We start from the raw sequence: 27,682 nt of genomic DNA, 5'->3' as shown, positions 1-27,682 counted from the left end.
CCTAAGATCAATCACAATTCACAATTCTCCTGCTCAAATTAAGGTAAAATGAGGAGGAAAACTGCGAATTTTGATCGACTTTAAGACTTAAATCCATTTATTCATACTCAAATTGGGATATTAAGTTGAAAATGATGAAAATACCCTTAACAATTTTAGATTTTTGCACGTTTTAAACGGATGGGTGACCGGCGCGATGAATTTTGCCACTAAGACAATAGTCGTGGATGAAAATTGGTACTAAAACAATAGTCGTAGGACCAAAATTGGTAGAAATGAAACATGTGGACCAACATTGTCATTTTGATAATAGTCGTGGGACCAAAATTGGTATTTACTCTTAAAAACACATATATACACACTTACACCACAAAGTACTCATTACATTAAAAACTGTATATTAATGCGGTTAGCCGATCAGTTAATTCGGTTAATCGAGACTTTCGAACCGAATTAACGGTTAATTGAACTAAAATATTTCAGTTAAAAAATGATTAATCAAATTTTGTTGGTTCGGTCATATATGTAGTTTATTCTAATTATTTCCTAGGCTTGACAATTTGTGTATACAGGTTCGTTAGCAGGTTGACACGATAATGACATGAACATGATAAGGCTAAAGATGGACACGACACGGTTAAGGGGTTGAATTTCTAATTTAAAAATACATAAAGTTAATCAAATTAAAATAAAAACATCATATTAATGGAGATATATGCAATTTATTCTAACTATTTCCCTAGCAATTTGTGTATACAGGTTCGTTAACGGATTGATACGATAACGACATTAACACGATAAGGTTAAACATGGGCACAACACGTTAAGGTTAAAGGATTGAATTTCTTCACATATTAATTAACATGAAATAAGATTATAAAATTTTCAACAATGAAAAGAAACTGCAAAAAATGAAAATACTTTAACACAAAAATGTGTCATATATCATTAACAATAAAATTAAGACTATGACAAGCACATGAGATGTATAAATCTCGTTTTGTGAGCATAGTACGTATATACTAATGTTTTATTTCTCCATATTCATTTGCACCTATGGTAATGAAAATTTTGAGGTTTTATGAGTGTTCAATATTCATGTTAGAAAAAAATTGAAGTTAATTCGCACTATTTGTATTCATTATCATTTTAAAACTTAACCATCAAATGTCATATGTAACTATTAATGTGATTATTGCACCATCTATTCACAACTTATATAAAGCACATTGTAAGAGAGTCAGTAGAACTCAAAAAAAAAAAAAAAAAACTTATATAAACCACATTAATGACAATTCAAATTCCATATTTCTTTCTATTCATTTGCACATATACTCCTATAGTCATGAAAAAGAATAGAAGTTAATTCACACCATTTGCTTTAAATCTTGTAAAATATTTCATGATTCTTAAATCTTCTAAGAATTTTGTTGTTTTCATAAAATTTTTACTGCTCATAAGATTTTCTTGAAATTTAGATAAATTTGAGCTAACAATTTAAAAAATATATATATTTTCATTGCTCCTCTTTGTGATTCTATTAATTGCTCTACTTGTTTTTTATTTTTTCTTTTTCACTTCTAGATAATCCGGGGTTAAACGGTTAACATCATAATTGGTTAAACGTGTTGTTAATATGTTTAACAGATCGACCCCTACTAAATACTAAGTCCTATTGATAATTGCCAGGTCTATTATTTTCCAACTTATATAAATATTATTATCCCAAATTAAAAAACTTTTCACCGACTACCCTAGTACCCTACCTATATATATATATATATATATATATATATATATATATATATATAGGATCGCGTTCAGGTGCGTACTGGCCGCTCAGGAGAGAACTGCGGACGAATCACAGCGCGCCACGTGTCCGGAACTAGGTGCACGTAATGTTATAACTAGGTGCACTCATGTGCATAAATGTTAACAAGGTAAATTATTTGCACCTGTAAGTGAAAGTAGGTGCACACGTGCAAGTAAAATGTATTACAAGTGCAAGTAAATTGTACAATGGGTATCAATACTAAGTGCACCTAATGTTATAACTAGGTGCACGTAATGTTATAACTAGGTGCACATATGTTGCACCTAGGTGCATGAATGTTAACAAAGTAAATTACTTGCACAAGTGCAAGTAAAATGTATTGCAGATGCAAGTAAAATGTATTACAGGTGCAAGTGAATTGTACACTGAACATCAATACTAAGTGCACCTAATGTTATAACTAGGTGCACCTAGGTTGCACCAGGTGCATGAATATTAACAAGGTAAATTACTTGCATTTGTAAGTGAAAATATTTGCGAAAATAGGTGCATGAATATTAACAAGGTAAATTACTCGCATTTATAAGTGAAAATAGGTGCGAAAATAGGTGCACTTGTAAGTGAAACTAGGTGCACCAAAGTTCCAGTTATTTACGAAAATGCTACCGCGTCTTTTTTTTTTTTAAATTGCATATGATTCGTTGATCTGGACACGTGGACGGCTGTGAAACGTTCTCATTTCTTACCTGGGCGGCAGTTCGCATGGGAGTGCACCCCTCTCTCTCTCTCTCTCTCTCTCTCTCTATATATATATATATATATATATATTAAAAAGATAAAATATTAAATTATACAGTGTTATTAAATTTTATATACAAAAATGTGATATGAGCTTTATTCATTTATATATATAATTTTTAAGTTAATAATTATTTTGATTTGATTTGTAATTATTAATATAAATATTTGTAATTAAAATAAGAACTGATATATAATACTTGTAAAAATTAATTCATGATTACATGAATTTATAAATTTGTACGTATTTTTTTAGCTTGCATCTTTATGTTATATAAACTCAAGAGTATACTCTCTTTCATATATATATATATATATGTGTGTCTTGTTTTCGACATTACAAAAATAAAAAAGAAATCAATTGACACTAAACAATATAACATAATAAAGAATAAAAGTTTTAATATAACAAATATTGGAAGTTGGAACAATATATAATTACATTATTTAAAAGAATTTATGGGCCAAACATATCCTATTAAATTGTTGCAAACTTGCAACCCATTTATCCAAAAGTTCATTTACCCTATTTGGAGGGAAAATTTTGATGCCTTAATTTAGCTTTACTATATATATAAAGATAAAAGATAAAGATTATATACTTAATTCAAACGGTCATTATTACACCCTAATACCTGATATCGCCTTATCACTCTCTCGCTCTCATTCTCCGTCCCAAACTTTACGTACTTACGATGGCTCGTCGATCTCTGCATGGTTACATATTCAAGCCAACCGACAAGGAGTTGATGCAATATTTGGAGGGTTTCGTCCTTGGAAAACCTCTCAAACACACCTCTGATTTCATCGCACTGGAAGATCTTTACGGAGAGAAAGAACCCGCTGAGATTTTCGGCTCCGGCGACCCTATGACTCGCTATTACTTCACCCAGTTGAGGAGAAAATGTCAGCGTGGCTCAAGATTCTTGCGCCGCGTCGGAGACCGCGGGACGTGGAAGGGCCAGGACGCAGGACATCCCATCAGAGTCCGCGACAAAGTTATGGGATTCAGGAAAAGCTTGAAATACGAGACCAAAAAATCAAAAAGCAAGGACGGGCTGGGCGACCACCCAAGGGAGGATTGGCTCATGAAGGAATATTCCCTGTCCAATGATTATCTCCGAGATAAAAACGTTGTACTCAAGGATGTTGTACTCTGCCGGATAAGGAGAGTCGTTAGAAGCACATCAGGAAGCAGTGAATCGTCTACTCTGAATATTAATGAAAATGATACGCCGTTGGAGATTTACAATTGGCCGGAAAATGACGTTGTATCTCTACCACCCTCGGAAACTTCAACTTTGGCCCCCATCGCCGCAGAGGTTTCCAGTGGAGTTGATGATGCAAATGGAGGAGTGATCGCTATGGACAATCATACATTACAGGTGGATGAATTCAATGAATTGGATGAATTGTTGAGGAGGCTGGAAAACGACGACGTTACGGTATCTCTGCCACCCTCAGAAACTTCAACTTTGGCCGCCGCACAAGTTTCCAGTGGAGTTGATGATGCATATGGAGGAGTGATCGCTATGGAAAATGATAGATTACAGCTGGATGAATGGGATCAACTGTTGAGGACGCCGGAAAATGAATCTCTGCCACCCTCTCAAACTTCAACTTTGGCTGCCGCAGAGTTTTCCAGTGGAGTTGATGAATTGGATGAATTATTGAAGAAAATACCACCACATGATGTTTTGGAGGATTACAATTTTTGGAATTTTAAGGCCTAACTAATTAATTAAGATTACACAAAAGGTATAGTAGTACATACATTATGTAAAAGTAAGGGTCAATTCCAATAACATAAACAGTTTTAGCAAATTTATTGAGGATCGGTCTATATGTTCCGCCAGCAGGTCTCTTTTATATTTTAATGGATGGATTTGAGAATCATTTACGTACATTTTAATGCTTTTAGCTTTCTTAATCTGTGCCTTTTTGCTTCTATTTCATCATGCATGCTTTCCTGTTAGTTGTCTACTCAACCATGATTTCTCCCTCTCCTAATATTTGCATCTCAGCATGACAGCATGTGAAGTTTATAATTATCTAGTGGCTATTTCCATTTCGATCTTTTGTAGTCTTACTTTCTTTAGTTCATTGCTTTAACCTGTCTTTTTGTTAGAGAGGATGAACGAAGTGCTCGAGTGTGTATAAACTTGTTTACTGTATTGAGGTTGCGCTGCACTAGTTAGAAACTTAGGTTTTTATTTTTTGAAAACAAACTTAGGCTTTTATATACTAATTAATATGATTTCATCTTTCAATATTTTAGTCTGATGCATGTGAATATTAAGACATATTTTATCTTTTTTTTTTTAGGTTTCTTTAAATTATCCTCTGAGTAACTATCTTTCTAATGTATAGCGTACACTTATTGAGAAGTTATAAGATGTTGTTGTAGTTGAGCTAGATTCGATCCACAGGTGAAGGAACTAGGAACTACTCGTTACTTTTTCTTGACATTTTATGTATCCAATCATTGTAGCACGTTATAAAGTTTCTAGCAATGTCTAAAGTGATGGAATTTATAAAATTTTCTGTGTTAATATGTTGATGGGGCATTTTGAATTGTTCTCACAGTGGAATCCCTACCTATCCTACTCCCCCAATGGTTGAATAAGTAGGCAGTTTTTCCCTGTAGCTTTCTTGAGTTATGAGGGAATTTGGTTATTGCACGAACCTCGGAGAAAAATTTGATTGGAAAATTTCACAGGAATAAAAATTGACTTAGAGCAGCCACATTAGTATAATTTTTTTACAAACTTTTAAGTTTTAAGAGCCAAGTAGGATAGAGGAGAGGGAGGTAAAAAAAGAAAGAAAAAGAAAAGAACAGAAAAAAAAAAACAGATATGACAATTTTTTATTAGAAAAAAAAATAAAAATAATGAAGTATATAAGCCTTATAAGGTAACAATGACAATTCAAAAAAGAAATATAATAAGTATAAAATTACTGAGATTTGCTTAATTTATTTAAAACTATCCCTTTTTGGAAACTACCAGTCTACCATAATAATACGCCTTGAATCCTTAATCAAAATCCGTAAACTTGATGACTATAGTTGACTGTAAAGTGAAGGCTGCGGAGATTTTCGTCGTTGAAGCGCTGCGAGGTTGGATCAAGATTGAAGAGAGCCTGCCAGGTGATTTATGGCTTCTCAGTTCATTTCTGTAGTGTTCTTTCCCTAACTCCATATCTGAAGCTCTTCAAAAATTACAGACTGTTATTGATTGATTGATTGATTGATTCCGTTTAGAATTCTGAATGTTGTGTGTTAAATTTGCGGCAGGTTGAAGAAAAATTGAAAATGATGTCTATCCGAGAAGTATTGGAATCGGATCAATGGCTCTTCCGCTATAGCGTCTTGGTTCTGCTCCTCATTGCGCCGCCTGTGTACATCGCCTGCCGCTTCATCACCGCGCCTTTTGGCAAACATGTCCGCCCTGGATGGGGGCCCACCATCAGCCCGCCGTTGGCTTGGTTTCTCATGGAGAGCCCTGCTATATGGCTCACGCTTCTCCTATTCCCTTTTGGCAGGAACTCTTCCAATCCGCTCGCCCAAATCCTTATGTCTCCGTATCTGCTTCACTACGCCCACCGCACCATCGTCTACCCGCTCAGGCTCTACCTCACCTCCGATCCGCGGAAAGCGGCCGCTGGTTTCCCTGTAAGTGTTGCTTTGATGGCGTTCACTTTCAATATTCTGAATGCTTATTTGCAGACCAGATGGGTCTCCCATTATGCGGATTATGAGGGTGATGCGTTGTTCTGGTGGCGATTCGCTTGCGGAATGGCAGTTTTTCTGGCCGGGATGGCCGTGAATGTATGGGCTGATAAAGTATTGCTTCGTTTGAAGAGTGAGGGTGGTGGGTATAAGATTCCCAGAGGTGGACTGTATGAGTATGTGAGTTGCCCTAACTACTTTGGGGAGATTTTGGAGTGGTTGGGCTGGTTTTTGATGACTTGGTCAACTGCTGGCTTTGCTTTCTTTCTCTTCACTTGTGCCAACTTGATGCCCCGGGCTTGGTCTCATCGCGAATGGTACTTGGAGAAATTTGGGGAAGATTATCCAAGGAAAAGAAAGGCTGTAATTCCATTTCTGTACTGACATTTATTGGTTAGTAGTAATGTGATGGCAATTGGATTGGATGATGCTTAATCTAGTTTTCTTCTTGTTACTTAATGGAAACCGTATTTCCCATGGAGAAGAAAAAGAGAGTTACCTGTCTATTGGTCATTTACAAGCTTATTAGTATCTGAATCATCTATATTTTAGTGTGTTTTATTTTGGTTTTTAAAAATTGTTTTTTTACTTTTGGTAATTCAGCTGAACTGAGGAAAACTAGTTAGTTAGACCTTGCCTTATGAATTACATAAACTTTATGCAGAAAAGCAGTTTATGATGAAAAAGAAATAAGTAATAAAACAGGCTGTTTTAGCTTCTAGGTTTCCTCATGTGAGGTAAAGCTGTTCTTGATTTGTAAAAATAGCTGTCTTGCAGAGGAATTTGGATTAATCATTATAAACATACCACACAACCAATGCTTAGCTGAGCTCTGAGGATGCTTTCATTTATTTACAATTTCCAAAGTTCTCTTTGACTAATTCTACTACTATGGACCAAAAGGAATATGCTGCTTTAATCCTTAAGAATATTAACTTTCATACTGAGTATCATAAGATGTTCAAGACTTTTAAACAATATTGAAAACAATGCTTTCTTAAAGTTTTGCATTTAAAAAAGATTATGAAAAACTATCAGATGCATCCTGAAACTTCAAATATTGTCCAGAGATAAACATCTCTTCTGTCACTTCTGTATGTATAGTTGTTATTTTTCAATGATCATGTTACTTTTTACCAGGCATACAATCATAGTAGTACTTTAGTAAGGTTGTCGGAGACGTTATTTCAACTTATCCTTATTTAAGGTGAAAATTTGTTTCTTGCATCCAGAGTGATTGATTGAGAGTGGGGCATTTGTGATCTGAATGATTTACAACTACCAAGTGAGATCTGCAAGTAAAAAAGGCAACAGCTACAATTAGCTTTGCTCTTTTCAATAATCTTAAGGAGTAGGTAGCAGCTACATAAAGGTGGACTTGAAATTTATGATACTTTTGTTTCTCCCTTCATATCCTGCTGAGTAGTTCTCTTGATCTTGATATATATCAACTCATTCCCAGCAATGTTTTATCTGGACTACTTTTGGCTTCTGAATTTCCTGATACCATTTGATCTTCTTCTTTTGTTAATGCTATTTCAACTTTTGCCCATGAATGTATGTTTTCATCCTCTTTCTTGTAAGTTCTTAAACAATCAGTTGAGTGATATACAATTAAAACATCCATGTCTCTGTACAGGACCAGAATTCTTATCATCTGCTAGACAATTGAATGTCCTGAGTAGCAAGTTCCTTTTTGTTCTCTTTCTATTTATTTGATGTGTAAAATTTTTTGTTTTATTGTACATCCACTTTCCAGTTTGTTGTCAATTGGACAGGTGACTAGCATAGTTTTCTGCAGAAATGCCCTGTGATTTATGTACCTAACTATTAAACACTTGACAAGTTGCTATTAACTGTATATTATATATAACATACCTATATGTCTCCCACACAATAGATCTCAAGGATCCTATTAAAAAAAATCTATAATCTAATAGTGCTAAAGGACTATCACTGACTAATGGTGTATAAGGGGTCAGCAAAAACCATGCCAACCTCACAGATGAATGCACCATAATATCTAGCACTGATCATGATCTACCTGAACCTTGTTGCTTGGTAGCTTGCCAACTTTTAAGCAGTCAACAGGCGGGACAGTAGGGGAGTGCAACTCTCCGAATGTCTGCCAACAGAATGGGTCATACAAGTGGTAATGTTCCTGCAGTGGCTTTAGTTTTATCTCATTTAATGTCACCTTTGTACATGGCATGCTGTCACTGCAGGCAAGATGTACTGGTTTTACTGTATATGTTCCTTGTATATTTTCGTAGTGGATTTCTGATAGTGCCACAGCAGCTGTTTGGTTCTTGCATTTGATCTTATCACAGTAGAACTGGTCAATTACTATTGGCAGTTGAACTTCTGAAACTTGGATATTTGAAAAGAGTACTCCTTTAACAAATCCTAAGCCACCCTGCCCATGAAAAATGTGATAATAATTACTGTATATAATAGTAGCTGCTGCATGTATAAAGATATATAGCTTAAAGACTTGAAGTACCAAAATTAGTTATTAAAGCATATATAGTTCCAGATGCAGATGAAATGGTTTTGGAATTTCTGTTAGTTCTTGTATTGTTGCACCTTTCTGAAAAACTTTACCCCTAAGGGAAAACATTTTGCTGAATTTCTTTCTGCCAATTCAATATAAGCTTTTGAATTCCTAGCTACAAAAATCTAATTCATTGAATTCTAGAATTCATATCTTCGATCTATGTAACTTATAACTGTTAAAGAGAAACTTATGATGTTATATTTCTTCACTTGTCATGAAAAAGAGCTCTGACTACTAGAAGATAGCTTATGAAATTTCTAATCAGAATGAAAAGCAAATGGTGTCTGTACCTGCCATGTTTTTATCCTGACACCATTCATGGTCTTATGCATAACGATGTCACGCACTGTGATATTTGAGACACAAGCTTTTGTATTAGCTTTTCCCAGCCCTCCAATACTGATTCCATGCCCTGGTCCACAATTCACATTGTGTACGTATACATTTGAGCATCCAGTTTGTATTGAAACACAGTCGTCTCCTGCACAAACCAATCCTTTTGGTGGTGAGTCTTTTTTTATTTTTTAAAATAATTTTCTTCTTGCATAGATACTTACAACTGTGTGCTTTTCTAGGATAAACTAATGCATTGTCATTTCTTTGGATTAATATGTTTTACAACTCTCATGTATGGATGTATGGCTGCTTTAGCATGTTCTGAAAGATAAATAGAATCAATGTGGTTTCAGTATTGATGGTGATAATGACTAAAGGAGGGAGCTTTAGCGTTGGGGTAAAAACACCATCCAAAATGAGACTGTTCTTTTGTATGATTGTTTGCTGTCTGTGGCCTGAAGCTTATGATGAAAGGATGTGAATTATTTACTGAATGGATATCTATTGTCAAGATGTTTATGGCTGGTTTTCACTTTTCAGTTTGGGTTTCATATGGCATGCCAAGTCATGATAAGATTGTAAAATAATAAACAGACTTTGCCACAGATCAATTACCACAGGCAAGGTTGCTGCTTCGAATAACCACATCTCTGGAGTTCTGTAAGTGAATTCCATCTGTGTTGGGGCTATCTCCAGGTGAGGAGGCACTGAAGTTGTATACATTGACACCCATGCAATTGTCAAACTTGAGATGGCATTGTGGACTATTCTGAATTTTGATTCCAGTGACCGTCACATTATAACTCCCATAGAACCGTAGTGCCTGTGTTGCAAACATAAGTAGCGTTAACATCCACACAAATATTGCTTTGTCAAGTAATGCAGCTTTCTTCTGGTTGTGTTTCTTCAGGTGTCCTTACCGTTGGCTTAATGCTTGGCATTCTTCCACCGACTGATCTACTGACCTGCCACCAAGAAATAAACAAAAGGTGAGGACTGAGGAGCCAGGTATAGAAAGCTGAACATGGGCAAGAAACTCAGAAGATGGAGCAATAATTACTGGAATCGGGGGAATGCTAGGCATTGTTCTGTTTAACGGAACAATTAGTTTATATTCATCATCTATAGGGTCACCAAATGGGGCATCCTTCCACCACACTGAACCACTCCCATCAATTGTCCCACTTCCTTTAACTGTAATTCCTACCAGTTTTGTGAATTCAAGCCACTGGAAAGGAGCCGAACTCCAAGCTTTGGAGCTGGTTGGAGCAATAATTGTGCCATCAATCTACAACATGGAGGCATACATAAATCATGTCACAAACTTTATATTGCATATATAGATGCCATATCTCGTAAATTGCTGAGTTTCTTATGATGATATTCAATTACATTTCTCATGTAGTTTACCTGAAACACAATGTTGTGTTGACAGCGTGGACCAGAGAACGAAATGGGTCCCACAAGGAATACAAGTTTTGGTGGGATGATAATGGTAGAGGCCTCCACTTTACAAGCAGCTGCCCAGGCCATTTGGAATGCCTGTATGGAATCACCATAAACACAATTTCTTGGTCAGTACCATGTTTTACCTATCTAGTTTTGCGGCGAAAGCCCGGTGATCAGAGAATGTTAAACACAGAATAGTGGTTAGAACTTAGAACTTGACATATTAATGTACTACACAGTACACACTATCTGCAATTATTGTTGCACATTTCATGACTGGGCCCCCCAGACCGAACTAACTGACCTACCAGAATAATTTCATGTTGGACACAACTGATTCTGTTGTTCACTATTGTCTGCTACTGTGTTGTCTTCACTTCTATGTTTTCTAACTCTCACACTCATTCATTATTTTTTCTCTGTTTCTCCCAACTGCTCTGTTGTGACTAAATGCATGTGCGGTTTCTGAGTCTTGCATTTTGCAGGGTTGATATAATGAATGATGAAGTTCAGTTTTACCTTGGTATCATCTGTGTTTCCGTCGCCCTTGGCTCCGTAACTCACCACATTGAAAACGCGACCTGCATTGCCAGAACCTATGCTCGGTGGGGAGACCGGAGCTGGGGGTGATGATGGTTTGGGAGAGGGATGCTTCTGCTTGATCTTACCGGCATTGCCGTGTTGGCGATGATACTTTGGTTTCTTCTTGTACAGAGCTCCCCTGCTTTGCCTCCAATGCTTTCCCTGTCTTGCATGGCAGGTTTCCATGTTGGATGACCAGACCAGAATTGCAATGGCCAGAATTAATAATAATGTGAGACCTTTCATAATCATCTTCTTGTCATGTATGCAGATGTTGCAGAGAGAGTGTAGTGGAGGAGAAGAGTGTTATGTTGTGTGTTTTTGGGTAGGATGAGAGGAGATGCTGATGTTATGTCTATATAGGAAGGGATACATTTTTGGTCTAACTATTTAGGCCTAAAAACAAAAAGATGTCCTCATAATTATTGGCATATTGTTTTATTCTTGGTCCATCATCATTTTACTATTTAACTTTGCTTTTTTAATGATATATGGTAGCATGTGATTCAAAATATAAAAACTATTTACACAATGCATAGCTTATTAAAATGAGAATTTATCTTGAAATCTCTTGAATCTAAAGTTTGATTTTTACTCGAGAAACATTAGTTTTTTCTTACCAAGAAAGTCTAGTTTTCTACTTTATCAACTATCACAAATGGTTAGGTTTGGTTTACATACAATTTAGCTCTCATTTAGTTTGCAAAATAGAGCTTTTGATGTTAGTTTTTTAATGTGACACGAAATAATTAATTGATGATCTATATTTCTTACACGTACTTCATTGCTTATTTTATTTTTTTGGGTGATGAGAGAAACTTGTAGTTATTACTTGAGAGTGTGCACTAAATAAATCACATCTTGTGAGCCTAACAGGCAAAAGACCATAATGAGACAAACCAACGCGTTGATCGGTTTAAATCAAGAAGGGTAATAGACCAATTCATTACATATTTTTGTTTAATATAATAATAGTTCATCTTATTTATGTGAAGTAGAATAGAAAAGAAGAAAAAAAAAAGCATAATTATGTCAAAAAGGAAGGTTTGCTTTATAGAAAATGGACAATATGGCGTAGAAAATGAAGTTATGTTGATCTATGATTCACATAATTAAGTAGCAATTATTGTTATTATATTGTAATTATAAAATCATCATAAAACCCAAAAAAGGCACGTGAGTGGGTGGTCAATACTGATTAAAACAGGCGTCTCTAACTCTTTATGATCACATGCAACGTTCACGGGTATTGCTTTTCTTCTTCATTCTTCTATTGGACTATTATATTGCCCCTCTCATTTTTTTTTCCTTTTCTTTTTCTTTTATTTTCATTTAAAATTCAACTTGCAACATTTTACTTATTAGTGTTTAGTCTTTTAAACCCCAAATTATAATTGATAAAATTATTATGACGAAATGGATATGATAGATCTAGTGCTAGTTTTTGTTTTGTTTTTATTTTTATTTTTATTTTTTGTTTTTTACATCCGTAGGAAGGGGATACTTCTAGATAGGGTCGTACCTTATGATCGCCCATTGGGTTAAAAGGAGTCTGTATCGGATGTAAAATGTACTCCTTTTAATTCACTATCTCAACAGCAACTCATACAGACGGTAAGAGATTATTCAGAAGTATAAAAGGAGTACAGTTTTCGTACATATTCAAATATAAAATTATTCACCCAATTTTTAATGTCAATTTTATTTACAATTTTATTTTTTTTTTGGTAGGTAAAATTTGATCAATTTATTAAATCAGAACTTGTGACATCAACAACAAAAGTAGGCGGAGAGGCAAGCCACTCGTCACAACATGACAAAGAAATGACATCTCAAGCAACAATGTGAACAGCGCGATTCGCATATTGCTTAGCAAAGTAGAAGCAAATTTCATTAAAAGTATAAGCAACTTCTTTAATATCATCAATGTGTCTGAATGAGGAACTATACAACTCAACCTGAATGGCTAGAACCACCTGTTGAGCATCCATCTCAACGTCGACACCATTCACCCCCATCACCTTCAGCCAACTTAGAGTTTCTCTCACACCCATTGCACCTTCAGCCAACTTAGAGTTTCTCTCACACCCATTGCTTTGCTGCAGTTTATACTGGTTTTATTGGTTTATGAAGTCAATTGAAATAGAAATATGCTGGTTTCAAATAGAAATATGCTGCAGTTTTTGAAATAGAAATATGCTGGTTTCAAACAACACCTCATCATTGTGCAAAACCCAGCCAAATCCTCTTGCATCCACATTAAATCCCAGCCAAATCCTCTTGCATCCGCCCATGATTTTTTTTTTTGAATACTACTGAGTACTGAGTACTGACTCTATTACAATGCAGTATCTGTTCATAACTACTTTCTCAACCTATTGAAGCATAAGAGTCAATATTGCCTGCACTGAGACTCGAATTCACCACCTCCCGTATAAAGGGAAGAGTTTGATACCACTGGACCACAAGGTCCTTGGCGTCGCCCATGATTTAGTCATTCACAAATTGATTTAGTCATTCACAAATTAATCGAGTCTAGAATGGATGATTTCACTAATTACCCCAAGAATATTACAAGTAATTTATTGTGGGTGCGATCCACGCAGTGGCATATATAGCTTTTTGGCGAAAAAGTCGAGGGAAGAAACAACGCCCATGGTTTTATTGTGTTTTGTCCCTGCGCAATAGGCCAAACTTCATAACTGTTAACATCTCGAGCATCTTATTGATGACCATGTGTTTAACCTTAGCCCTTTATGTCTTTTGGTAATTTATATTATGGATCAGAGTCCACATAGCATTATGTACCATGAATTGAAATAATGAGATATATAATTCATACTCGTAAGGTACAAAATTTTATAATACAAAACACATAAAATCACAACACAAGATACATAACATAGCATTATGGACCTAGTTGAATTGAAAAGATGATGTACAAAATTTATACTTGTAAAGTACAGAATTTCATAACACAAGATACAAAAAATCATAAAACAAGACACATACACATGTTATATATTGACTTATTTTTTAAATTTGATTTATGTAAATAATTTGTGATCATAGGTACAAAATTTCATAGCACAAAACACAAATTTTCATAAGAAATAACACAACTACTAATTTGTTTCAGGTATAGAATTCATAACGCAAAACACAAAAAGTCATAACACAAAGCGCAAAAACATGAACCAGAATCCATAGTGCAGTGTGAACCTTGATCCATGATATAATGGTGGGTCCTCTTGCCTCCATTTCTTAAAGTGGTTTATCGTCTTAATCACAAAAATTTTTAAATTAGCCAAGGCCTATTAAGAGAGGTACATTACTTCATTACTCTAATTTCATTGTCTTCTTTAGTTGTTTCAATCTCATTATTTTCTATAATAATAATAATGCATCAAGGTGAACTAGAGTGCAAAATACACAATTTATATAATGAATATTCACAATTTACATACTGAATGTTCACAATTTGAATTGTGAACATTCAGTATGTAAATTGTGATAGGTTCACCTTGCAAGGTGGACCCAGATCCACGGTATAAGTGTATAACTATTGTTTTATAATTATTAAGAAAAAACCCCACCTGTCTTAAATTGTTAAAAAAAAAGTATTAAATTGGCATCTATCTCTAAAGAATAGTGCAATTAGATCCATTAATTTAAGAGCTTTTCAATAAAATCTCTTAAAACGACAAAATTGTGTGTATATCTTTTATTATTACATATTCAGCAAGTTATTGTTAATGTGACACTGACTAGGTAATTAAACACATGATGTCCTAAAGTGTACATGAATTTTAATTATATATTTTTTATTTTTAAAATTCTTATTATTTAGTAAAATAGTACTCTGTAGAATTTTTTATTTTTTATTTTGTAAAAAAATATTTGTAAATATTTTTATTTTATTTTTGATTGTTAGTGTCAATGACCACCTGTTGTTGTTTTGTTTGTTTGTTTTTTTTTTTTTTTTAATGTTTATAAATTAATGGTAGTGGGATTATTTGGGCCTATTATATATGCTTGTGTGCAATGTGTATGTTACGCTAGCTAATTTGGACATTCTTGTAAATGCATCTGATATTCTTCTTTTATTAAACAATAACATTTTTTTGAAAACTTATTAAACAATAACATATGTTCTCATGCATACCGTACCACGTACGTACCCATTCTTAAAGTTTAGTGCACCCAAAACCAGTACACTTTTTTTTTTTTTTTTAATTTTATGACAAATACTATACATTTGTTCGTTAATTACTTTTTAATGAGATGCATCATAATTCTAACATCGCGGGTTTTTTTTTTTTTTTGCTATTATGTTTTTCTAATTTTTATTTTCAAGTTCAAAATCAATCAGATTTTGTTCCGCGATTATCAAAAGTATGTAGTTTTTAGTATTAAAAATAACTGAAGGGTAACACATTTTCAATAATTATGGACAAATTTGATTAATATTTACTCGGGAATTAAACATTTAAAAAATGCTATAGTCAAAGAGTAGAAACTAAAATTAGTTAACGTACTGTACAAGGAAACTATACACATCTAAAACATATAAAGTCTAAGCGAACTAATGAACGATGTTTTTTTAAAGATATAAACGAAATAGGAAAATGTTTTATTTGGAATCAATTTATTCATAAAAGAAAACTAAAATATATTTATAGACAAACACAAATAATGTTGATGAAATTTTACTTCATTTGATTTACACCCCCCTATTAAGAGGATTTGTTTGCATGAATTATTAAATGATTTGGGCATGTGGAGGAATGAAGAGGAGTAGGACCTTCTATGTCGTCTTCTTGTGTAGCAATGCTCTCGTGAACTATAAATGATGGCTCCCGTGAACTCCATCTCCGAGTGAAGATGATTTGAGGTCCAATTTTTTTTAAAATTTATTTCATAATATTTTTTTATCTTGTCTTTTATCCAACATGTGTGTGTGTGTTTTTTTTGGTACATTAAAATGTCAAAAGAATTTAAATGAGATAAATGTCATTTTTTTCCTTGAGTTATACTTCTTTTTTGGGTGTAGCACATAGTTTCCATCATCAGACATCGCCACTGGCATAGAGATTTAAGGGTACTCTATACCCAAAGTCAAGAATTGAACCCTTGACCAGTGTTGCAAAAATCGCACCTAGGCGCCGATTAATTCCTACCTAGGCGCTGGTTGACCGCCTAGCGTATCACCTTAAATGGTGGTTTAGGCAGTTGGCCGGCTAGGTGACCACCTAGGCCGTCTAAGCACCGCCTAGGCCTTCTAGGCGCCGACTAGACCTCCTAAGCATCGACTAGGCTGCCTAGTTAGATGATTAACTATTGTTCTTTTGTTTTTAATGGGTTATTTCACTCAAAACAACATTATTTTGAGCGAAATAACCCTAAATTATACAAACTCTAGATATTTTTTAAGTTAATATTAATATTTTAATATTAACTATTAAAGTATTATATAATTTATAATTATTAGTCTTTAAAAAATTAAAAATACTTAAACAAATTTTTAAAAATTAAAAAATAAAATAAAAAATACACGGGCGCCTAGGCGCCGATTAATCCCTGCCTAGGCATCCTAGGCACTCCCTGATTTAGGATAGTCAGAATTATGCCACTTGACCATAATAATGATACTTTTTTTTCCTTAAATTATATTGATATAGTTTATTTTCTCCTCAATTATAGGTGTATTCGCCTTTTTTTTTTTCTTTCAATTATTCTCGAAGTAGGTATTTTACCTAAAACCCATTAGGTGTTTATTGTTGACATCCAGTACCCTAAAAAAATTGATTATATTTTAGGAATATTTGCTAAAGCTTCTAATAATGTCATTCGTTTAACTTAAACACATGAAATAGAGAAAATAATTTATCCCAATTCTCATTTTTAAATCCCAATTCCATGTCCATAAATGAGAACTGAGATAAATTAACTTGCCCATTTTACTTGTGTTAAAAGAACGAGGACATTGAAAATTTTAGCTAATATTTCTTAGAGAAAACCCCCTTTTTTTTTAAAAGGATTTTAGAGGTCTACAGTGAATAGTTAACGGGTTTGGATAAAAATAACCACTTAAAAGATAATTGAATAGGAAATAGTGGATGCACATAATTTTGTAGGGGAAGAGAAATTGCCACTTTCCCTTTAAATAACCATAATAATCTTATATTTTCAAAAAAAAAAAAAAAACCATAATAATCTTATTATTTCCTTCTTTTTGAGTGACGAGGAAAATCCGTAGCCACTATCCGAGAGTGTGAACTGAGTAAATCTCGTAAATTACATAAAAAAGTTAAATCACAATAAAGAGACTATATACAACGGTCTTGACCATGAGAATGTATTATTTACTCCTTTGAACTATATAACCAAACACCTATTTCTACGGATCACACACAAAGCCCCATGCATTACATAGTATATATAATAATCATTTTTTATTGGGAAGATAAAAGTTAAATATTTTATTTCTAACACTTAAATAGAAAGTTGAGGCCTTAGTTTGCAGATTATTAGGATGAATCCTTGGTTTAAGCATCAAAGACAGCAAGAAAATACCATTTGAGTTGGTTAATCACTTTTTGGTCTCTTAAATATTATTCAATTTCTATGTTTTAACGTATTGGCTGACATGGCTGTTATTCCCAAGATTACAACTCCTTCAATGCAATAAGGTAGTGGCTCTATTAAGTAAACATCATCCTAGACTCGAAAAATGTGATCAAATGAGTAAAATATGATTCTTGTATCTAAAGGTGATGAGTCTGATTTTTGCCAAAACTCTTTTTGGTCGAGCATGTCGCACAAAATCTTGTTAGTGCGATATATTTATGTTGTGTAATTTGTTGACCATTACACAATACCGAGGTTTACCAAATACATACCCTCAAATAATAATTGTGGATTTACCTGGCCCAAAAATTAAAAAAAATTTTAAAAAAAAAAAGGTACAATAAAGGGAACTGATCATTCTAACTAGAATAGAAATGGAGTACGTATTGATACAGGTGTTGCAGCCTGATGCCTTCATATTCCTGAGGTAAGCTGATATCAAGTACAGAAATTAGCTAACCTGAAACTTGGGGGAACAAATAATTGTGAAGAAGCTCAGAGGAAACCAGTGGTTATTGGGCAGTATAACCACTCCAGACTCTTTGAAGTGCTGGTCCAAAAGTAATCTACCATGTACACCCCATCTATATTTATATTAGGTTTCCAACTTACACAGTTACACTAGACTAATTTTAAGCCTCCAAAACCCTAGCTCAAGAGTCACATGTAATCGCGAGTCGCCCAAATAGTCTCCCAGTTAGTCCCTGATATTGACTCTGCGCACAAGGGATCTATCTCCATACTTCCACCAACTTGGGGAGCCCAATCTCCAATCTAAGGAGCCCAAACTCTAACTTGGAGAGTCCTAACTCCAAGATGTTGTTGGTAGGAGTTAAATCCCCACCCTACCGCTAGAGTGGTGACTTAAGGTCAGATGGTTTACCACTTGAGCATCAGAGAAGAACTCCTTTGTTGCTGGCTCATGATTTGTCTTCCTCTCATCTAGCATTTGCATGCTTAACTCATCTGTTACCCATAATTTACACCTTTAAGTAGGTGTAAAGTGAAGAGTCCTTGTTCACTGTCTTGTGTGCATTCTTGTACAAGATGTAGTGAGCTCTTCATATTTGTGGGCTTAGTCAACCATGTATCTGTATTATTAAGCAATTCAGCATTCATGATTCCAAGCTAATTATAAAATTATGATTAAAATTAAGAAAAAAAAAACATTAAAATCATGACATTCATGATAAAAACTTTCATATAGCAATGAACATTACATTATTGGAACAGAAAAAAAACCTAAAATCTTATGCGCGCACACACAAACCTCTGTAATGATTTTTTAATGTGATTGTTTGTTTTTTAACGGAATAAGAGGAACTAATGAATTCGGGAATGTGAAAATCCACTCATTTTATTTTTATTTTCTAACCTATCTCTTGGAATAGGCAGGGAAAAGCATGCAATTCACAGATGTGGTAGGCAAGGCCAATAAACCAAGTAATGAAGGTATGAGGACTTATTTTGTCGTCCCCTAGAACCATCATCATGGCTGCTCAGATGTGCTATATATATGAGGGCAGCACTTACCATGTGTTATGCCTTACTTAGTATGTTCATTGCACTGAAAATTTCACAATGTTCTTGATTGAAGTTACCTAATTCCATGGCCAGGTTCAAAGTGGATATTAGTCATTCTGATACAAGGGTTAGTATTGACAATTGAGATGTAGTCATGACCTAAAATATCGAAGTGCAAGATAACTAAATGAATCTAAGAACAAGGTGTTGGTATTTAAATGTCATTCGTCTCGATATTATCGAACATTGCCCATTTTAAAATATAAATGAACATAAAAGAGAATTTGCGGGGGTACCTGTTCCAATTTTGCAGTTCTTGAGGATAACATTTGTTGATTCAGTTATGCATGAATTCCATCAGTATTAGTAAAGCAAATGTCTTCCAAAGCAGAAACATTTATGGCAGAGAATGTATAGAATCTGACAGAGAAATGGTAATACACCATTTCCATCACAAGTCTTTCAGAATCCATGTCAACAAACCATTCTACAGTCCGAAACCACTGAATAGAATGTCACACAGTCTTTCCTCCATCGTTAGCTCTTTCTTATGGTATTCAGCTTCAAGAATTTTCTTCTCCTTTCTGTAACATTCTAGTTCACCAACTCTGCCGTTTCTTTCAAGACCATTTAATAGGACATAGTAAGTTCCTAACGAAACATTCATCCCTTGCCTTTTCATCTTTTCAAATAATTCAAGTCCTTTGTCAGCATTAGCAGACGAGAAGTAAGCACTGATTAAGCCCGTGTAGACAACAGTGCCTTTCTCTTCGTAAGGTAGGAGACAAAATACCTTCTCGGCAGAAACAGGGTCATTTGAGCAGCCAAGCCGATGTATTAGAAGCGCACTCAGTTGTGAACCCAGAGTAAGTCCCGCACCTAGCATTGCTTCAACAATCTCGACTACCCTCCGATAAGAATTTGTTCTGACAAGTTCACCAATTAAAGTCAGATATGCAGTTCTTTCAATGTTTATGCCTAGCTTTTTGCTGAAATCAAATGCTAATAAAGCCCCACCTTGTCTCCCACAGTTACTATTTGCCTCAACAACACTTGAGATGATTCCAGAATCCAATCTCATGCATTTCCCCATCAAATCAGCTATCAGGTAATCAATGGCTATCAGATTTTGCTTCTTCAATAAATATATAACAAGTTTTTCTTCTAAATTGAAGTGGTTATCCATATCAGTTGAACCAGACCTATATGTCTGCACCTCATTGCAATAATCTGATGAAAAGTGACGGTTAACCTGCTTGAGAAGCACATCACTCTCCCCTAAACTATTTAAGGTTTCAAGGGCCTCCTTATACACTGAATATCGCAGGACAAGAAAATTTTCCTTCATGTAGTCAAGAATTTTCATCATTGTCCTTGTTCCATTTGCTTTGCAGCATTTCTCAATCAAAATATTACATGTAGCTTTGTCTGGTTTAACCCCTGCTTCTTGCATTTTACAAAAGATCTCTTCAACTTTATCAAACTTCCCTGAAAGTGGAGACATAAGAAGAAAAATCCTATGTTATGCAAGAGTAGAAGATCCAGTAAAGCATAGGAAAATATTTCCAATTGAAAACTTGCAAGAAAACCAATAAAGAGAAGCTCAGTCCGGTAAGCCAATTGAATAACATAGGAGCCAAGTTGAGACGACTAACTATCAACGAAGAAATAATTGCATTAGTTCTTAAAGAAACAATTACAGAGAAATAAAGCACTCTCACCCATGTCAGCAAGATGCTCCATAAGGACTGTGTATGTGTGGCAATTGGGATAACAACCGGATTCGAGCATCTCCTTGTACACATCAGCACCCTCGTTAACACGATTGTGATCAAACAAAACCTTCATGTAAGCAGTGTAGGAAACCACAGTAGGACAGCAACCATTCGCTCTCATCTCGTACCAAACCCTAACTGCCCCTTCAACATCCCCATCGTTGGAGAGCCAATGCAGAAGAGAAGTATAGGTAACCACATCAATCTCGACCCCTTTTTCTTGCATTCGCTTAAAAACAAACATCATTGACGAAATCCTCCTCGCTTCCCCGAATATATCCAACATGGTTGTGTAGGTATACTGGTCATGCTTAAACCCTCTAAGCCTAGCTGCCCAGTTGAAAAACAGCCAGGCCTTCTCCATTGGGGGATGGGTCTTGAGAACCTGATTGACTGTATACGAATCCCATTTTACTGAAAGATTCTCCAATTGCACTTGAGCAGAATCCCAAGTTGAATATCTCAATATATTTGATATTTTTGTGACTAAATCCCTCATGTAAACATTAGAAGTCTCTACATTTTCAGCATGTTTTTTGACTAATTTCTTCCAAGATTTATTTACATGTCGATTAACTAGCCGATTGGGTCTCCTCCCTTTCGATTCTTTAAGACAATGCAAGTAATTGGAGATAATCTTCCTAGACCCTGAAGTGGCGCTACTGGCAGGAATACCCAGAAAAGCACGAAGCTTTTTCATGAATCGAAGGGCACCATGGGAAGAAAACATAAAGAAATCACCAGGAAAAATTTTGCAGGAAATTGAACCACAGCGGCAATGTTTCAACGCATCAAAAAGAGTAAAATCAATAATTGTCCGTATAAGAAGATTAAGCAAATATACAGTTCCAGAAATATTTTACTTTGAAATCATGGAATGAAAAGCCATTTAGAAAGTTACTTGAGAAATATTTCCGCTACTTCGGCCTCAGTTTTCTGGCATCTGGCGACACTGGTGTGACGGTGTCTGGTAGGCGGTGGCGACTGGCGAGGGCGTGAGGCAGAGGAGTGAGGACAGAGGCGACAGAGGAGTACAGCGTTGGCTGGGCGTATAAAGAAAGGAATTAAAAATAAAAAATTATATATATATATATATATATATATATATATAAACCTCCAAAATGACGTTGTTTTGGTGTAGTCTAATTTTTAACAGTCGTGACAGCTGCCCCATGCTAGCTCCGTCCTTGGGATACCCCTCCTTGCCCGAACTCATCCGTCCCATAAATTATAATAATAATAATAATAATAATAATAATAATAATATTATTATTATTATTATTATTATTATTATTAAGGTTGTATATAAGTTGTATTGCATTTGGATATTGGATGTGTGTATATTTTATATGAAAACTATTTAAATACCCTGTAATATACTAGTTTGACTATTATTTAACCAAAAAAATTATTTTGATTAAAATATGACCGGGGACAGGGAAGAAAATTCTTCGCGGGAATTGGGATGGAGAAAGATTTCTCATCGCCGATAGGGATGGAGACGAGGACAGGGATTGGAGTGGGGTTTCGGGAATGGGGACAGAGGTATACTACTCGCCCAGCCCCATTGACATTCCTAATAATATTCATACATTGGGTACTTATTAATTGAGTGGACCATCAAACTTTATTATTCATCCTTCAATAAAGAATTTAAGAAAAAGACACGTAAGTTCATAAACACACTTCACCTGAAAATCCCAAAGTAACATTAGCCAACTATGACTAGGGGTGGGCAATTCGGTTCGGATACCGAATCGAACCGGACCGGACCGAACTAGTAATACAAAACCGAACGGTTCGAGATTCTTGTAAACCGAACGGTTCGGTTAAAAACCGAACCGAACCGAATGTTGTTAGGTTTTAATAATAATATATATAAATATATATTATATATAATAAATATATATTAAATTATATATATGTATATCCTAATTGGAATGAAAAAATTCATTCCAGTGGAATGAATTTCTAAATTCATTCCTCCAGTTCCAGTAAACTGGAAGTCTAATTTTGGAATATTAGTTTCAGTTTTATTTTTTATTTATTATTTTTTTTAATTCAACTGACCCTATTACATTGTAACATATGCTAATATAATATTATTAATTTTTTTTTAAATTTGTTTCTCAGCATTAGTTTTATTTTTTATTTTAATTTGTTTGAATTGTTAATTTGTTATGTTGGTATTTAATATTTAGATATTAGACTTTGGATTTGGATTATGTGATGTTTCATACATAGTTATTACGGTGTCCCGTTAAGTCGCGGTGCCCCTGGCCGCCTTATCGCGTAGGAAATGTTGAAATTCGGGGGTCGTAAACCGAACCGAAACCGAACTGTTTGAAACCGAATCGAAACCGAACCGAACTCTAATATTAAACTGAATGGTTTATTTTTTTTAAAAACCGAAACCGAAAAACCGAACCGAAAACCGAAATGCCCACCCCTAACTATGACTAATATTGTCTTCATATTACACAAATGTTAAGGAAAATTCCAAAAAACAAAACTAATCTCTCCTGCGGGCTTTAACCTATTCTCTATTTCTCTCCTCTATCTGCTGCTCATTTTTCCCCAACCTTATTTTTCTGGTCGACATATACTCCAATTAATATTATGATTTGGAATTTTGGAGTTCTATTTTATATTTACCTTTCTATTTAATCACATACAACATGACATAAAAAGCAAAAGTTATTTGCGTCCTGAGGCTTTATACTCTGTTACTTTATACCTGACTGTGGACAAAAAACCTGCCTCATCTTGCACTCTTTCAGGATCAATTGGACTCGGGTAAGGTTCAAATCCAATAACATATCTCCATATGCATCAAACATAATAAATACTAAAAGTCAGAAATGAGTTGAAGTTTAATTTCAAACTCAACACCTCAAGTATTCTTCAGCAAATTAAATAACATTTAACTGAAATGCAAATATTTAACTGCAAAAGGAAAATTTTTTACACCAATATAAACATGGAAATTCAAGCATATCACATGACCGACCTTATGAATGAAATAGAAACAAACGTTTTAAAACAAAAAGCACAACAAAGGACGACAAGTCTAAGTCACTTTAAAGCACAAAGTGATAGATGCAACGCTTTCTCACTCAGAGCTACACAGTACAATGTTACAAAGTCAAATTTTATGATTCACAGTGATAAATGTGCTTAGCTACCAATTTTTTTCAAGCTTTCCTCCTTCTGCTCTTCTGGAAAAACTCATTTTCATCAAACTAAGCTTCATCAGATTCAGGCTCATAAACCTGTCATGAATCATTGAAACTAAATTAGGATAATCATGAAACTGAGTGGAGTTTAGAGAGAAAGTAATTAAGAAAGATAAAGGGAGAGAGACCGGAGGGTAGCCATGGTGCTTCCCGACAACCACATCCACAATATTATTCAAATAATCAAGTTGATCTTGCTTGATTTCCTCGGCTGAAGCAACCACAGAAGGACGACAACCCGCTAATTTGATTGATTTCAATCCTTCAATTTCTGCAAATCCGCTAGGGATCTCTTTCAAATTCTTGCATGAAAAAAGGGAGAGATGCTCAAGTTTTGGGAAATGATCACTAGTGGCTTTCCAATCCTCGAGATCAGTTGCATCAATTTCAAAAACAATTAACTGGCAGAATTTGTCATCCTCTGATAGCTCCCATTGTCCGCCTACACAGGCATGATCATATAACTTGAGCACCTCCAACTTAGGCAACTTGCACAGAACATTAATTTCATTCCACCCAAAACAATTACCCAGAAATTTTAACCTCTTAAGGCTTTTCAAGAGAACAATATGGCTGTTAATCAGGATCATGTTTGGACTCGTATAATGCCATCTATTAGTATTAATATACAGTCTCTCCAGCTGCTGCAAACTGACAAGGTTCTCGATGCAATCATTGCACTCTCTTTGTTCACCGGCAATCCGTATCTTCTTTACGTTTGGAACATGTGTAAAGAATTCTTTTGTGCAATGATTAGGCCTCAACCAAGAAAGACTCTGCAAGTTTTGATGAACAAATTTGGAAGTCCCGTAACAAATAAACAACGAAAATATTGCAGTTGTGGAAACTCCAAATAGTTCCTATCATCTGCACAATTATATAGTGTTTGAATATTCCAAGCCTTAAACAGTTCCACAATATTTTGATTATAAAGCGCTGAAGGTAAATATCTCAAATGGACGAGATCCACAATATTTTTGTGCATCCGATAGCTAATACAGAAGAAAACTCTCAATAGCTTGAACTGTTTCAAATTTAAGCTTCTGCATTCTGAAAAACAGAAGATGGATCGACAGCTTCTTGATGAATAACATAGTGTAGACACATCAAATTTTGATGATTGTATGCTTACCCAACGGAAGCATCTTTGAGGAAAATCTGAACCATTTTCTCGAACAACATACAGAAGGTTCTCCTTTTGAGCTTCTTTCACACAAAAGGCATGCAATAAATCGTGCACCCCAAACAGTTTAATTCTTCTTCCACAACAACTCCACTTTCTCACAAGAATTAGGTTTCGATCCATAAGTTCTTGTATGTAACTTTCAGCCACTACATCATTCTTAGGTGCCTTTACAAGTCCTTCCGCAGACCATAACCTTGAAAGCTTATTAGCATTGATCTCATCATCTTCTGGAAAGACCCCTAAATATAAAAAACATGCCTTTAAGTGGTGAGGCAAGTGATTGTAGCTCAGTGAGAGTATTTTTGAACATGTTGTCGCAATACTTGTTGTTGTAGAAGAATCTAGAGCTTTTGCAACCTTCTCCCACTCATTTAGTGTGTTGAGTTTGGAGAACAGTCCGGCAACAACAATTATTGCTAGAGGCAATCCTTTGCATTTTTCAACAATTGGCCTCCCGATTATCTCAAAATCAGCACCATGAGATTTACCGGCCTTTTCACAAAATAAATTCCAACTATCACTTTGATCTAATAATTGCATATGATGAAACAAATCAATGTCGGAGCTAGTATATTTTGCCACCTCTGCGAGGCGAGTAGTTAACAATACTCGACTCCCATTTCCATCATCAGGAAAGCAATCGCTAACATCATCCCATGCCTCACGACTCCACACATCATCAACCACAACCATGTACCTTTGACACTTTAAAAATTGATAGAGTTTTAAAGCAAGATCCTCATCAGTGGAGTTTTCTAGGTTGCCTTGTTTGGGAATTGAATTAAGAAGACTTACAAGCATTTGCCTCTTATTGTGAAGTTGTGATGCGACAACCCAAGCTCGCACGTCAAAGTAGATAGAAACTGATGAATCTTCGTAAACTTGTCTGGCCAAAGTTGTCTTACCGATTCCTCCCGTACCTATTATTGATACAACTTTTCTTTCCTTAGATCCAAGTTCAGTTAGCTTCTTCTTGATTATCTCAAACTCGTCTTTTTTCCCGACCATTTCTTCCTTGGAGTGTGAAGCATGGTGGGAGGAAAGAACTTGAGACCTTTGTAGAACATCATGGCCTGTCTTTCTTCCTTCTGCCTTGATTTTCAGCAACTCTTCCTCGATGGCTTCAATTTCTTCCATTGCACTTTGAAAAACTTGATGAAGTTTCACACAATAAGGCTGAGACTTCTCCCCTTCTGTGTCCAACTGTGGTTTTTCCTCTTTCAAAACGAGATCTGCTATTTTGACTTCATCTTCCTCTTCCTCTTCATCATAAAGGTGTGCTATTAGGATTTCGATTTCATCTTCCACTCTGAAAGCTAAATCCCTGAGCTTTGTTTCCAAGTGTTTAACTGCTTCAACACCATCCATATCGATTCTTTCCTCATCGAGCTGACTTATGAGAAATCCAAGCTTTTGGTGAAAAGATTGGATAAAGTCTTTGTTGGGAGAGATGAGATCATTGTCTAGAACAACTGGACGTGGCTGATATTGCAGGAACTCAAGCTCTATTGTTCTGAGAAGAGAAGCTACAGCTACACAAGCCATGCTTCGATCTCTAGATCTGATTGTGTGTAAGCTTTCACAGAAGAAACAATGCTACGGAGTATTTTTTTAAGTTAAATATTTTGGTTGTGGCTTTCTGCGACTTGTAGCATTAAATATTTTAATTTAAAGATAACATGCATCGTCATAGCTTGTTGTTGGAAAGATAAAAAAAAATGGTGTTGTCAGGGTATCATTCATTGAATGACAAAAAAAATGGTAGCTTAGGATTCAGTATGGTGACAAATTCAATAAATAGTCATTTAATGAGCTGTAATGTCTGATTTTAATATAACAATTATGATTAATGTTCAACATTTAATTAGTCTGAAAAAATTGGACGAATCATATCATTTTTTTTTTAAATCGATGATATTTTTATAATTATCACCAATTTTACTATGCAAACTTGAACACTAAAATTTGTAATTTTTAGATTTTTGTAGGTTTGCACATTTAATATTAACATTTTTCATATTTAGTATTAAAATATTGCACTTGCGAAAGTGCATTGCACTTAGAGTTGAAAGTGCATTGCACTTAGGGTTTCGATTTTAGAGTTT

At 34.9% G+C, this 27,682-nt stretch overlaps 5 protein-coding genes and 1 long non-coding RNA gene across 8 annotated transcripts; 3 read left to right on the top strand and 3 right to left on the bottom strand.

The window, feature by feature from the left end:
* Positions 1–3,267: 3,267 nt before the first annotated feature.
* LOC116004796 (NAC domain-containing protein 78-like) lies at positions 3,268–4,305 on the top strand. Its single transcript, XM_031244965.1, has one exon. It carries the CDS (start codon positions 3,268–3,270, stop codon positions 4,303–4,305), a length of 1,038 nt encoding a protein of 345 aa, XP_031100825.1.
* Positions 4,306–5,579: 1,274 nt separating this feature from the next.
* Positions 5,580–6,819, top strand: LOC116004194 (steroid 5-alpha-reductase DET2). The gene is made up of 2 exons (XM_031244146.1): positions 5,580–5,720; positions 5,868–6,819. Exon 2 carries the CDS (start codon positions 5,886–5,888, stop codon positions 6,684–6,686), a length of 801 nt encoding a protein of 266 aa, XP_031100006.1. The 5' UTR covers positions 5,580–5,720; positions 5,868–5,885; the 3' UTR covers positions 6,687–6,819.
* Positions 6,820–8,148: 1,329 nt separating this feature from the next.
* Positions 8,149–11,541, bottom strand: LOC116004331 (polygalacturonase At1g48100-like). Its single transcript, XM_031244326.1, has 7 exons — positions 11,164–11,541; positions 10,606–10,737; positions 10,256–10,483; positions 10,116–10,160; positions 9,811–10,018; positions 9,150–9,340; positions 8,149–8,718 (listed from the first exon to the last, which is right to left on the bottom strand). Exons 1-7 carry the CDS (start codon positions 11,476–11,478, stop codon positions 8,326–8,328), a joined length of 1,512 nt encoding a protein of 503 aa, XP_031100186.1. The 5' UTR covers positions 11,479–11,541; the 3' UTR covers positions 8,149–8,325.
* Positions 10,695–11,676, top strand: LOC116004332. Its single transcript, XR_004094779.1, has 2 exons — positions 10,695–10,769; positions 11,130–11,676. It is a non-coding gene; the product is annotated as an uncharacterized LOC116004332 (long non-coding RNA).
* Positions 11,677–18,125: 6,449 nt separating this feature from the next.
* LOC116003530 (pentatricopeptide repeat-containing protein At2g01390) lies at positions 18,126–22,192 on the bottom strand. Of its 3 annotated transcripts, none has more exons than XM_031243423.1 (4): positions 22,057–22,192; positions 21,102–21,846; positions 19,677–20,868; positions 18,126–18,947 (listed from the first exon to the last, which is right to left on the bottom strand). In XM_031243423.1, exons 2-3 carry the CDS (start codon positions 21,652–21,654, stop codon positions 19,868–19,870), a joined length of 1,554 nt encoding a protein of 517 aa, XP_031099283.1. In that variant the 5' UTR covers positions 21,655–21,846; positions 22,057–22,192; the 3' UTR covers positions 18,126–18,947; positions 19,677–19,867. The 3 variants fall into 3 exon arrangements, with proteins under 3 accessions (XP_031099283.1, XP_031099282.1, XP_031099281.1); XM_031243422.1 differs by adding an exon at positions 19,390–19,457 and having other exon boundaries at positions 21,102–22,172; XM_031243421.1 differs by having other exon boundaries at positions 21,102–22,172.
* A 1,891-nt stretch (positions 22,193–24,083) lies between these two features.
* Positions 24,084–27,166, bottom strand: LOC116004300 (putative late blight resistance protein homolog R1C-3). Its single transcript, XM_031244283.1, has 2 exons — positions 24,520–27,166; positions 24,084–24,427 (listed from the first exon to the last, which is right to left on the bottom strand). Exon 1 carries the CDS (start codon positions 27,120–27,122, stop codon positions 25,152–25,154), a length of 1,971 nt encoding a protein of 656 aa, XP_031100143.1. The 5' UTR covers positions 27,123–27,166; the 3' UTR covers positions 24,084–24,427; positions 24,520–25,151.
* Between the last annotated feature and the right edge of the window lie 516 nt (positions 27,167–27,682).

The sequence above is a fragment of the Ipomoea triloba genome, chromosome 14 (genome assembly GCF_003576645.1).
Source record: "Ipomoea triloba cultivar NCNSP0323 chromosome 14, ASM357664v1".
NCBI lineage: Eukaryota > Viridiplantae > Streptophyta > Magnoliopsida > Solanales > Convolvulaceae > Ipomoea > Ipomoea triloba.
Note: the sequence above shows the minus strand (reverse complement) of the source record. Positions and strands in the feature narration are given on the sequence as shown.

Excerpts from the sequence above, each read along its gene's own strand:
- LOC116004796 (XM_031244965.1), top strand. The coding sequence starts at position 3,268 with ATGGCTCGTCGATCTCTGCATGGTTACATATTCAAGCCAACCGACAAG.
- LOC116004194 (XM_031244146.1), top strand. The coding sequence starts at position 5,886 with ATGATGTCTATCCGAGAAGTATTGGAATCGGATCAATGGCTCTTCCGC.
- LOC116004331 (XM_031244326.1), bottom strand. The coding sequence starts at position 11,478 with ATGATTATGAAAGGTCTCACATTATTATTAATTCTGGCCATTGCAATT. Across the intron at positions 10,484-10,605 it reads AACACAACATTGTGTTTCAG|ATTGATGGCACAATTATTGC; the intron begins GTAAACTACATG and ends TCCATGTTGTAG. Across the intron at positions 10,161-10,255 it reads CTAGCATTCCCCCGATTCCA|GTCAGTAGATCAGTCGGTGG; the intron begins GTAATTATTGCT and ends TCTTGGTGGCAG.
- LOC116003530 (XM_031243422.1), bottom strand. The coding sequence starts at position 21,885 with ATGTTTTCTTCCCATGGTGCCCTTCGATTCATGAAAAAGCTTCGTGCT. Across the intron at positions 20,869-21,101 it reads GGAGCATCTTGCTGACATGG|GGAAGTTTGATAAAGTTGAA; the intron begins GTGAGAGTGCTT and ends CTCCACTTTCAG.
- LOC116004300 (XM_031244283.1), bottom strand. The coding sequence starts at position 27,122 with ATGGCTTGTGTAGCTGTAGCTTCTCTTCTCAGAACAATAGAGCTTGAG.